At 55.4% G+C, this 11,961-nt stretch overlaps 1 protein-coding gene across 1 annotated transcript; it reads left to right on the top strand.

Annotated features, from left to right (window-relative positions):
• Positions 1–9,370: 9,370 nt before the first annotated feature.
• Positions 9,371–11,480, top strand: NRTN (neurturin). The gene is made up of 2 exons (XM_062509851.1): positions 9,371–9,632; positions 11,032–11,480. Exons 1-2 carry the CDS (start codon positions 9,392–9,394, stop codon positions 11,478–11,480), a joined length of 690 nt encoding a protein of 229 aa, XP_062365835.1. The 5' UTR covers positions 9,371–9,391.
• The last annotated feature ends 481 nt before the right edge of the window (positions 11,481–11,961 follow it).

The following is an 11,961-nucleotide window of genomic DNA, read 5'->3' as shown; positions in this document are numbered from 1 at the left end:
GAAGTTCCTCCTCCAGCATCGCTCCCAGGCTGCAATAATCCAAAGCAGCAGTTGCATTTTTCTCTGTTTCAGCAGCTTTTTTTTTTTTTTTTTTTTTTTTTAGCACAGTGACCTGTGGTGCTTGAGCAGGGTGATGGATCCTATCCTGGAGCTCTCCCAGGCTCTGAGGATGGAGCTAATTCAGGAGCAAGGTCCTGGTTTTGTGGCATTAGGGAGTCCCTCAGTTTAATTCTGGCCTGGTTTAGAGGTGGTTGTAAACCCAGTCCTGGTCCTTCCCAGTGAGAAAACCAACTTTGCTCTGTGATTGCCATGTCTGGGTCTTGTTGGTGATGGCAGCAATGCAGAACTGACCAAAGCCTGTGGCTCATGGGACCTTTTTGCTTTTAATAATGTTGGTTTTGGCTGAAGGAGGTGCCTGGGAGCCCGGAGTGTATTTATTGCTGCTGCTGTCACTCCCACCAGGGCTGTGGGATTGGCGTGGTGACACAGGGAAGTGCCCCCAGTCCTGCTGCCCTGGGGCAGAGCAGGGTCTGCAAATCAAAATCCCAAATCTTGCAGGGTCCATCCCAGTGTTTGTGTTCCCTGTGCTGGGAGGAACAGGCAGGGAATGCTCCCAGCAAGGTGCTGGAGTCGGGTTTTTTTTTTGTTTTGTTTTGTTTTCCCCGGGTTTTTCCGTCTCTTCTGCCTTCCCAATGCTGTGTCCTCGTGCAGCACAGGGGGGACACCAAAGCCAGCCCAAACCTCGGGTGTGAACCAAAGCACTTTCACCGCTGAAGATCCCAGCTAGGAACACCCATCCCGTCCTCCCAGGAGGAAGGGCTCGCCTGTGATTTAACGGGGCAGCTGCTGTCTTCATTAAGTGGTGTTGGCTTATTAAAAACACATTTTTGAGGCTTAGCAGCTCCTTGGAGCTGTCTGGGAGGGATGGTGCCAGCGCTGGGGAGGAGGTGAGAGGCAGCAAAGCTCCACTGAGCCAGGCTGGGCACTGACAGCATCGCCCTGAACTGGGGGAAAAACCCACCCTGGTACCCAAGAGAAGTTTAGGGAGGGAAAAGGAGAGGTTGGAAGGATCCAGGCAGGGTTTGGGTGGTGCAAACCCTCTGAGCATGGACAGAATGGGGGATGTTGAGCTGTGCCCTGACAAAGCATTGCTCGTGGTGGGAATCTCCCTGGGGAGGAGGGGGATCTGGCCCCCACCTGTCTCCAGGAGCAGGTCATGGAATCATGGAATGGTTTGGGTGGGAAAGGACCATGAGCAGGGAAACCTCCCATTATCCCAGGGTGCTCCAAGCCTGGATTGCTCTGACTTGGCCTTGGACACTTCCAGGGATGGGGCAGCCCTGGCTGCTCGGGTCAGTGGATCTGAGCACGGTCGATGTTTTCCACCCCTGACCACTGGCACAGGAGCTGCAGCAGGACTGGCTGCCAGCCCCATTCCCACGGGCACTGACAGAGGAATACCCCAATCCATGTTTCTTTGGCCGTGCCATTATTTTCCAACAGCACTTCCCTGAATTTCTTGTTGCCCTGGGCAGCTTCTGGCCTGGGAAAGATGGAAAATGGGCATGCAGAGGTACAGATTGTCCTTGTCCGTGTCACCTGCCCTCCCCTGGCCGCTGGTGGCAGCTCCTCTGCGGGAGCGTGGGCAGGATTTGTAATCGGTGTTTTTATGGCAGCAGGAGAAACCATCCCAGTCTTTTACCCACAGCTCAGCTGGGTCTGAGCTGGAGCGGGGTGGGAAGGGCCGAGTGGCCACAGCTCTCCCCTCACACCGATGTCCTGGCTCGGAGCAGAGGCAAAACTTTGCTTTTTTGGAAACCACGTGGCTCTTCCCAGTGGAAAACCTCTCACCCCTGAGGGATCCCGGCAGGTTTTCCCTGCAGTGACAGGAGAGCTCAGGGACGTGTCCATCCCCACGGCATCTCCATCTCCACGTGCAAAAGTCCAGCTGCCCTGACCTGCTGCCCTTTGGAGCTCCTCCCATCACCTCCAACCCCACTTCTCCCAAACATCTCCCAGTTCTGAAACCCCTCTGCCTAAAATCGCCATTCCCAGTGCTCTGCTCTTGCTGTCCCGGCCGGAATTCCTCATCTGCTCTCTCTGCAGCAGCGCTAAGTGCTTCAATGTGTTGGCAGTTGCCGCTGGAGTCGGACAGTAAATCCTAAAGGGATCCCAGCCCATGCTCCGGCCAAAACCCACTGCAAGGGTTTAGCGCAAATTGGATTTGCAAACCTCGCTCCGCTCTCGGTGCCCTCAGCAAAGCGCCCTAATCCCCGGCGGGCGCCGGGACGAGTCGGCTCCTTCTGTGCAGCCAGGAATCCGGGATGCGTGGGGGAAAAGAGGGGGAAGAACGGGGGGAAATTCCCAGCTCAGCATCGGGATCGCCGGTGCTGGCAGCTCGGGATGCTGCTGAGGGATGCGGGTGGATGCTCATCCCACAGGGATGTGTCTCCCTCATCCCACCGTTCCTGCATCCACCCTGAATCCTCCAGGAATGCTGGGTCAGGACAGGATCTGTTTCCCCAGGGATGAGAATGGGAATTATTCAGGTGGTTGCTGAAGGGATCGGGCCAGCACACCTGAGACGTGTAGAAAAGGCAGAGGTGGGACCCTGGGAAAATCCGGAATTAATACCTGGAGTCCTTCAAGGTGCTCCCAGGGTGCTTTTCCAAGGGGGAAATTGAGGCACCCTGCGGCACAGTGACACCCTCGAGGGATTTGGGGAATCCACGAGGGCGGAAAACCCTACAAAACAGGGAAGGGGAAAGTGGCCAAGCTGTGCTGTGGGAGGTGACGCTGTCGTGGCAGCCCTCCTGCCTCTGGCGTATTTCTCCCTCCTTGATCCCACCGAGGGCTTTTCCTTTCTTGGGAAAAAAGATTTTTGCCCCCCAGCACAGCCGTGGCAGCTCTCGGATACCAGCGGTGTCGAAACGGGCCCAGAGCAAAGCACATCTGGGGCCTGGGCTCCGTCTCGCTGCCAAAATTTAAGCTTTTAACCCTCTTTCCCGAGGCACTGGGATTGTTCAAACAAGCCACAGTAATTAGTTTCCTCTGACAAACCGCCCCTTTTTGGCATCGGGAGGTTTATTAATTCCGGGGGCGGGGGGGGGGGGGGGCGGGAGCGTCGCTCTGGATCCAAAAATAATTGACATTCAGAGCCCAGGTTTTGGTACGAGAGGGAAAATTTGGGCTGGAAAAGCAGCATCAGGCGTGCAGGAGATTGGCACAGCAGCACCCAAAGGCGCCCAGCAGTGGGTGGGGGGTCCTTGGCTGGTGTCATCCCTGATTTCCTCTGTGGTCACAGAAACCATCCCGGGTTTGGTGGATTTTTAAGGGGTATAATTTGATTTTCCCTGCGATCCGTCTGCGGGGAGTTTTCCTGCAGATATCCCCACCTCGCTCCTCGTTTCGGTGTGACCTCACCTGAGCCACGCTCCTCTCCCGCTGCGGCTCTGGGCAATACCCTGAGAGGTTTTACCAGCAATTAATTTCTAATTACTCACCTCTTCCAGTGAAGGGCGGCTCTTGCTGCTGCTTAGGTCTGACGGAATCGGCTTAGGGAGATTTTTGGGTTGCTGCAGCCGTGGTGACCTTGGCGGAGCTGTCACACCTTGCCCGGGTCTGTGAGGACACTGGGATGGCACCACAAACTGGGACCACAAACTGGGACCACAAGCTCAGACCACACTGCCCATGCCCACCCCACAAACAACTTTTAAATGCTTTGACTGTTTTGAGTGTTTTTAGCTGGAAGGGGAATAATTATCCCCAAAATGTGCAGGGTTTAATGATGTTTTTCAGAGCTGGGAGGGTCAGATCTCGGCCAGGTGTCCCCAGGCTCTGCTCAGACACCCCCGGGTGTCCCCGAGCCGGCCTGGGTGACACTGCAGGGAGCTGTGCCGCATCAAACCACGCTTTTATTTCCTGCTGATTTATATTGCAGCTGCATTCCCAACCTCCGGCGTGTCCCGGCGAGCGCCGGGGACGGGGATCGGGGGGAGAACCAAGGGATGCCGAGGCTGGAGGGCAAGCAGCATCATTATTTGTCCTTGCAGGGATGAGCTGAGTCCAGCCGGGACTGAACTGGGACTGAACTGGTCCCAGACTGGTCCCAGCAAGGGGAGCAGGCGGTGGAAATCCCCGCGCTCGGCTCCGCATCCAGCGGGATTCCTCCCCGCTGCGGATCCCGTTAATTAATGACATGAAAGCCCACGCGAGACCTCCGGGGAAGGAATCAAAGGCTTCTCCGCAGCTTCCCAGGGCATGGATTTATTCCTCCGGGCCGGCAGCTTCCTCGCATCCCAACGCCGTGCCGGGACAGGCGCCGGATGGAGGGAACGGGAATCCCACGGGACACGGTGAGACGGGTCAGCACCGCCCCGGTGTCTGCCCCGAGGGTCCCGCAGGGAAATCCAGCCCGAAAATGGGTCTGGGTGGAACTCCTGGGAGTGGGGAGAGACAGGAGGGTCCTGCCCGCGGGGTCTCTGGGTTGGGACCACCGGAGCTGCTCAGGTGTCGGGATTTCCGTCCCGGGGGATTTGGATTCTGCCCGTGCACACAGGATGCACACAGCACAGGATGCTGGCCCTGACACTCAAGAGATGGCTCAAGGTGTCCCTTGGCCCTGGCACAAATTGGGATTTTTCTCCCAGGTGTTCCTTTCCCTTCTGGAATGCTCCCGGACCCTCTCAGGCAGGATTTGTTCTGTTCCCGTCGGCACCGTGGGCTTTGGGAATATGGGACAGGAGATCTCAGTGCGGGTCTGGGGGGGTTCTGAGGGTCCTGTGCCTGCTCATTCCCAAAGATGGTGCCCTTCAGTGTCCAGGATGTGGATATGGACCAGATGGATGGGGCAGTGTCCCAAAATTCCTGCCTTTTCCTGGTACTTCAGCCCTTTAGAGCCTGTTTGGCTCTGCCAAATCCAAAATGAGGGAAAATTTCAACCATGTTGGGCAGGACTGGGAACAGCCTGGGACAGTGGAAGGTGTGGGAGGTGTCCCTGCCCACGGCAGGGCTGGCACTTGATGGGCTTTAAGGTCCCTTGCAACCCAAGCCAGTCTGGGATTCTGTGATCCTCTGGAATGGTGGGAACATGGAAGTGGCCACAGAGCTGCTCTGTTGGATAGAAACTCCCCAGGTTTCCTTCTCCAACCACGACTTGGTGTGGCTTGGCCCATCCATCCACATCCCCCAGGCTCACTGGGGGAGACTTTTCCTTATTATTTTCACCCTGTTAAGGAGGTTGGGGTGGGGTTTTATTTTGCTCTCCAGCTGTTTAGAGAGAAGTAAACCAAACCCGCCGTAATTCAGCCCGAACGTAAATGTCACGGCAGCGTGGGAACGAGGGCCTTGGAGCGTTCAGCCCTGGGGCTTTGGGAATGCTGGAGCTCCTCCTGCCCTGCACCATCCTGCCTCCCTCTCCCCATCCCCTCTCCCTCTCCCTCATCCCATCTCCTTTCCCCATCCCGTCCCATCCCATCCCATCCCATCCCATCCCATCCCATCCCATCCCATCCCATCCCATCCCATCCCATCCCATCCCATCCCATCCCATCCCATCCCATCCCATCCCATCCCATCTCCCTCTTTACCATCTTCCTCTCCCTCTCCCCCATCCCATCTCCCTCTCCCCATCCCATTTCCCTCTCTCCCATCTCCCTCTCCTCCATCTCATGGATCCATGCCCAGCTCTGGTTCCCTCACCAGGGTCACCCTTCACCCAGGAGCACCCCAAACCTTTCCCAGAGGAGCAGAGCAGCATCCCAGGGATGAGGCTGTGCCTGGTTTGTGCTCAGCTCTTTGGGGAAGGTCTGAGGAAATTTTGGGAAGTTCTGAAGAAGCTTTGAGGAAAATCTGAGGGCATTTTGAGGACAGTCTGAGGAAGGTTTGGGGGAAAATCAGGAGTTTTGGGGACGGTCTGAAGGAGTTTTGACAGTCTGAGGAAGTTTTGGGGGAAAGATGAAGGAGTTTTGGGGAAAATCTGAAGAAGTTTTGGGGACAGTCTGAGGAAGTTTTGGGGGAAAATCCGAGGGAGTTTTTCTTATGGTCTGAGGGAATTTTGGGGAAGATCTGAGGCAGTTTTGGGAACACTCTGTCTCTCCACCACCCCCATCCTCTCCAGGACAACCCAGCCCCATCCTGTGAGCAGGACCAGGCATTGAGTCGGAGCTGCTGCTGGAGGAGCAGCCTCTGGAGCTGCTGCCCATGGAAATTGTTTAATTCCTTCGGGATGAGTCATGAGGAGCCGGGATTTCAAAGCAGCTTGGCTCCCATGTAAGGCACTCAAATAAACAGTGTGTGGCAGGTGGAAGCTCTCTCTGATGTCCCATCAAGGCCTCCTCTGTCTTTCCAAGTGTTTTGTGTTGCCAAAAATCCTTCGGCCACACCGTGGCTTCATCCATTCTTGAGGTTGGGCTCTGGAAAATAATGAATCAATGCCCGGAAACATGAATCGACGGAAAATTTATGGCACACTTAGAATATAATGTGTTTTGGGTTCTCTGCTTTGAAGCATCAGCACTGAAAGTTTTGGCATCGCCTTCTTTTGACTCCATCAGCAAGGAGGATTTAGGGAGAAAAAAAATAAATTCACTTCTCTCCCTCATCTCATGACTCCAGGATCTTTAAGGAGTCGGTGGATATCGGAAACAAATCCCAAGAGTCTGCTGGAAAAACTGGGAGTGGGGTGGAAAAGCAAGAGCAGTGGGAAAACGTGAGAGTGAAAATTGAGGGACGTCAGAGAACCCCAAATGTCCCACTTTTTTGTGAGCAGAAAAAAGTCTGCGGGGATGGAGTTGCTGGATTTTGATTTATCAGGAAGAACAAATGGAAACACCGACATCCCTGGAAGTGTCCAAGGCCAGGTTGGACAGGGCTGGTCTGGGGCTTTTTTAGAGCAAAAGAAACCAACAGCAAAGCCCGGAATAACTTCGTTGTTATTGTTTTGCACATTGGAGCTGGGATTTGAGTCTCTTGAAAGGTCACAGGCGAGTGGGTGGGGGCCAGGATTTCTGGCTGCTGGAATAGGAGGTTTTTTATGGGACGTGCAGCGAGGTTGGAACCGCTCTCCTAAAATTTTTATGGGCCTGCAAGAAGCCAGAGGCCCTTTCTCAGGTGGTGGGATCGAGTGTCACAGCCCTGCTCCAGCCCAGCCTTTTCCTCCCCGGAGCAGGACAGAGGGGGCTGAGCCCCCCTGGGTGATGTAGGTTCAGTTTGTGATCCCAGTGCTGATTGTTCACCGTGAAATTCATCTCCCAAAATACCCAACATCAGCTGCTGAAAGCTGTTTGTCCTCCTGGAGAGCAGAACAAAGTGTCCTTCCACCCCCAAATCCTCCCCTGGGGCTGCTGGTTCTTCACAAATCCTTCATTTCCACTGATTTTGTCCAGGAGTAAATTGGGATTTTCTTGGTCCTGCACCACTGAGCACCGATCCTGCTGCCTTGGTGGGGAGGGTGTGCATGCCAGGGGATTTTCAGTGCCTGCTCCCTGCTCCTGCTCTTATTTCCAGGGCAAAATCTGAGCTGAAGGCACCCGATTATCATGGAATTCCAGAATGGGAACTTAAATATCCAGTGCCACCCCCTGCCATGGGGAGGGACACCTTCCACTGCTCCAGGGTGCTCCAAGACCCGTCCAGCCTGGCCTTGGACATTTCCAGGGATTCAGGGGCAGCCACAGCTGCTCTGGGAAATTCATTCCAGGGCCTCTCTTCCCACCCAGCCTGGAATTCCTTCCCAGTATCCCATCCAGCCCTGCCCTCTGGCTGCGGGGAACCATTCGTGTCCCATCACCATGTCCTGTCAGGATGATGAGTGTGGATGTGAAAACACCTGACATCCTCATCTTCCTCCATCTTCCTCATCCTCCTCCATCCTCCTCCATCCTCCTCCATCATCCTCAATCCATCCTAGAGCGTTCTTCAGCATCCTCCATCCTCCTCCATCCTCCTCCATCCCTCTCCTGCAGGATGGGGAGCCCGGCTCTCCCTTGAGACCTGGTAGCAGACAGGGCTGGCCCCAACCCCCTCCAATGCTCCCAGTGCTCCCAGTGTTCCCAGCTGCCTCTCCCAGCTCCCATCCCATTCCCAGTGTCCAGGCCAGCCCCGCTGGGATTCCATCCTCCTCCCTCCTTATAAGGCCAAACTATTCTTTTTCTATCTTGGCATTGTTTATAGCCCCGTTGAAAATATTTAGTCTCTGGCTGGGTCCTACAATGATCCTGTAACCTACAGGGTGTCCCATTCCTGTTGGTGATCAGGGAATTATCTGCATCCCATAAAGTCAAGGGATGTGGTGACGAGGGGGCTGTCACAATAAAAATAAAAGCAAACCTGTCAAATTCAAAATTTCAAATAAACATTCCCCCCCCCCCCCCAGTAAATTTGATCTGGTAAATATTATAAAACTGGGATTATTTTTTTTTTATTTCTCCTTTTCCCCCCCTTTCCTTTTTTATTTTTTTTTAATACCACCCTGGAAAATTTATTTAAAAAAAGAAAGATATTTGGAGTTTGGAAGGAGCTGAAATAAAAAAGAACAAGGAGGTGGAAGGACAAGGACACCCATCGGAGCCGGGAGCTCCTCCTGGTGCTCCCTGCTCCCCGTGGGAATGCCAGGGAAGAGGTGCCACAGGCTGGGGTGACAGGAGTGTCCCTGTGCTCAGCCACTGCCAGGAAAGCTGGATGGAGGAAACCTGAGAATCCACCTGCCAGGGCAGCTGTGTTTGTTGGGAAGGGGTGGGATGAGGCCACCAGCTTGTCCCCACTGGTGTCACCTTGTCCCCACTGGTGTCACCTCATTCCCTTTGATGTCACCTCGTCCCCACTGGTGTCGCCTCACTCCTATTGGTGCCATCTCATCCTCATTGGTGTCACCTCATCCCCAGTGGTGTCACCACATTCCCACTGGTGTCACCTTGTCCCTTCTGGTGTCACCTCATCCCCAGTGGTGTCACCACATTCCCACTGGTGTCACCTTGTCCCTTCTGGTGTCACCTCATCCCCAGTGGTGTCACCACATTCTCACTGGTGTCACCTTGTCCCAGCTGGTGTCACCTCACTCCCAGTGGTGTCACCTTGTCCCTGTTGGTGCCACTTTGATGCCATCACAGCCACCTGACCCCCATGGCCACCACCAGCCCCAGGCCACCTTTCCCATTCCAGCGTCCCACTCCAGCCCTCCCTGGGCTGTTCCTCGTGCCTCAGTTTCCCTTCTCACACTGTGCTGGTGTCGGGAGGGGAGGAGCTGGAGCTAAGGGGATCCCATGGGAAGGATCCCCCATCCCGAGGGAGGGAGGGGAGGGGTTCTGGGGGCTCTGGGGGCTCGGGGCGTGCATTAAGGATCTTTGTTTTGCCTGTTTTGCAGAGTTTCAATGTTCTGACTTGCTCTAAGATGAAGGTATGGAAGTTTGCAGCCATTGCATCGATGCTCCTCAGTTCCATGTTATCCATTTTAGTTTGTAGAGACATGTTCAGCGGAAGCCGGGAATTCAGCCCCTTGCCTTCCTCGCCGTCTTCCTCACGGGATTCCTCCTCCTCCTCCTCTTCTTCTTCCTCCTCCTCCTCCTCGCTGCCGGCGGCTCCGCGGAGATCCCCACGGGCCCTGCAACGCCACGGCTCTCTGCTGGCCCAGTGTAAGCTCCTGCTCCTCCAGCCATCATCATCATCATCATCATCATCATCATCATCATCACCATCATCATCATCATCCCCCCCCAGCCCTACAGATCCCCCAAATCCCTGTAGGGTCATTCCCCGCCCTCTCCTGCACCCAAACATCCAGCAAGCAGGAAGCACCAAACTTTGGTGTGAACACAGCAGCTCTCCACAAAGGGAATTTCAAACAGCTCATTTAGTGCAAAAAAAGCTGGTTTTCTTCCCCTTCAAATGGCTCTTTTTCGTTTTTTTTTTTTTTTTTTTTTTGTTAGTTCTGTGCTTTTTTTACAAATGGAAAATGTCAAACAGGAGCTGAAGATGAGGGCACGGCAGCAGCTCCCCCCCGCTCACCCTTCAGAGATGCCTGAGGGCTGGAAATCCCCACGTGTTTGTTTTGATTCCAAACCAGAGGAACTCCTTTTTTTTTTTTGGGGGGGGGTGGGGGGATGGAAATTAGGAAATCCATGACAAGCTGTCAAATCACGCTTTCCTCTGTCTTTCCTGTGCCTCCTGCAGAGCTGAGCTGGAATAACCCTGGGTTGAGGGTTGGGACAAAGGGATGTGGGTGTTGCCAGCCAGGGGCTGGGCACAGTTTGTGCTCTGGCTGCTGCCCCCAGGGTCTCAGGGGCAGCCCTTGGGGTCCCAGGCCACAGTGAAACAGTGAAATAATGTAAATTATGAAGCATAAATTATGAAGCACAAATTATGAAGCATAAATTATGAAACAGAAATTATGAAATTTATTGGTGCTTCTCCCCAAATCCGCCTGCCCCAAGGGACCTCTATCCTAGGAGATGTTCAGCCACTGCAAGGAATTTTCATTCTGGGGGATGTTCTCCCACCTCAGGGAATTTCTATCCCAGGGATCATCCATCCACCTTAATGGAGCTCCATCCTGGAGGATCTCCTCTGCCATGGAGGATCTCCCCTCTCAGGTGACCTCCATCCAGTTGGATGTTCACCCACCCTGGGAAATCTCCGTCCTAGGGAACGTTCCCCATTCCAGAGAATCTCCATCCTAGGGAACGTTCCCCATTCCAGAGAATCTCCATCCTAGGGAACGTTCCCCATTCCAGAGAATCTCCATCCTAGGGAACGTTCCCCATTCCAGAGAACATCCATCCTGGAGGATGTTCCCCGCTCTAGGGAATCTCCATCCTGGGGATTCCCACCCATTCCAGAGAATCTCCATCCTGGAGGACGTTCCCCACTCTAGGGAATCTCCACCCTGGCGTTATCCACCCACCCCAAGTCACCTCCATCCTGGAGTATCCCAACCTCCTCATCCACGGAGAATCCCTCACCTCAAACCACCTCCACCCACCCCAGCAACCCCCACGTGTGAGCACCCGTTAACCCCATCCCTTCCTCTTGCAGACACCGCCCTGCTGGAGAGCTACACGGAGGGCGAGCTCCGGCAGCTGATCTCAGCTCTGGTGGAACGTTACCGCCAGGCCATGAACTCGGGCGGGCACGAGCTGCCGCTGTTCCCCCGCTCCGGCAGCCGCAGGAAACGCGCTCGTGCCCGCCACAAACCCTGCGAGCTGCGCGAGCTCGAGGTCAGCGTCAGCGAGCTGGGCCTGGGCTACGAATCGGACGAGACCGTTCTGTTCCGCTACTGCAGCGGCACCTGCGAGGCCGCCGTGCGCAGCTACGACCTCTCCCTCAAGAGCATGAGGAGCCGTAGAAAGATCCGGAAGGAGAAGATTCGGGCCCGGCCGTGCTGCAGGCCGCTGGCTTACGATGACGACGTGTCCTTCTTGGACGCCTACAATCGCTACTACACCGTCAACGAGCTGTCGGCCAAGGAGTGTGGCTGTGTGTGACGGGGACACCCGGGCACAGGGACCGGGATGGAGGCTGGACGGCCGGAGGAGGAGAGACTGAGCCGCTGGAGTGTCCCTCGGTGTCACCGTCCCGCACAGGACTGGAGACGCGGCCGGCGCCGCGTTGGAGCGGTGACGGCCGCTCGAGGCTGTTGTCCCCTCTGCGGGTGGCCCAGCGGTCCCTGCTGAGGTGACAGCGGGTGTGAACGTGCACAGGGCGTGTCCAGGCCTCGGTGTGCACCGTGCGTCACACGTGTCACACGTGTCACGGGCTACCTTACCTGCACAGGGGGTCTCTGGCATGGGGGCGCCCATATGTTCCAGGGGTTCTGTGTCAGGGCGTGGCACGGGGTGTGGTACAGGGGTGTGGCACAGGGTGTGGCACAGGGTGTGGCACACGCAGGGGGTGTTGTGAGCAGTGCTGGTGCTGTGTGGTACTGGACAGGGTGTGCTGCACACTCGAGGTGTGTTTTGGGGTGTC

This window comes from Cinclus cinclus, chromosome 28 (assembly GCF_963662255.1).
Source record: "Cinclus cinclus chromosome 28, bCinCin1.1, whole genome shotgun sequence".
NCBI lineage: Eukaryota > Metazoa > Chordata > Aves > Passeriformes > Cinclidae > Cinclus > Cinclus cinclus.
Note: the sequence above shows the minus strand (reverse complement) of the source record. Positions and strands in the feature narration are given on the sequence as shown.

Bases quoted from the DNA above. Each gene is read 5' to 3' on its own strand.
- NRTN (XM_062509851.1), top strand. From the start codon at position 9,392: ATGAAGGTATGGAAGTTTGCAGCCATTGCATCGATGCTCCTCAGTTCC. The intron at 9,633-11,031 runs GTAAGCTCCTGC...TTCCTCTTGCAG, and splicing joins CGGCTCTCTGCTGGCCCAGT to ACACCGCCCTGCTGGAGAGC.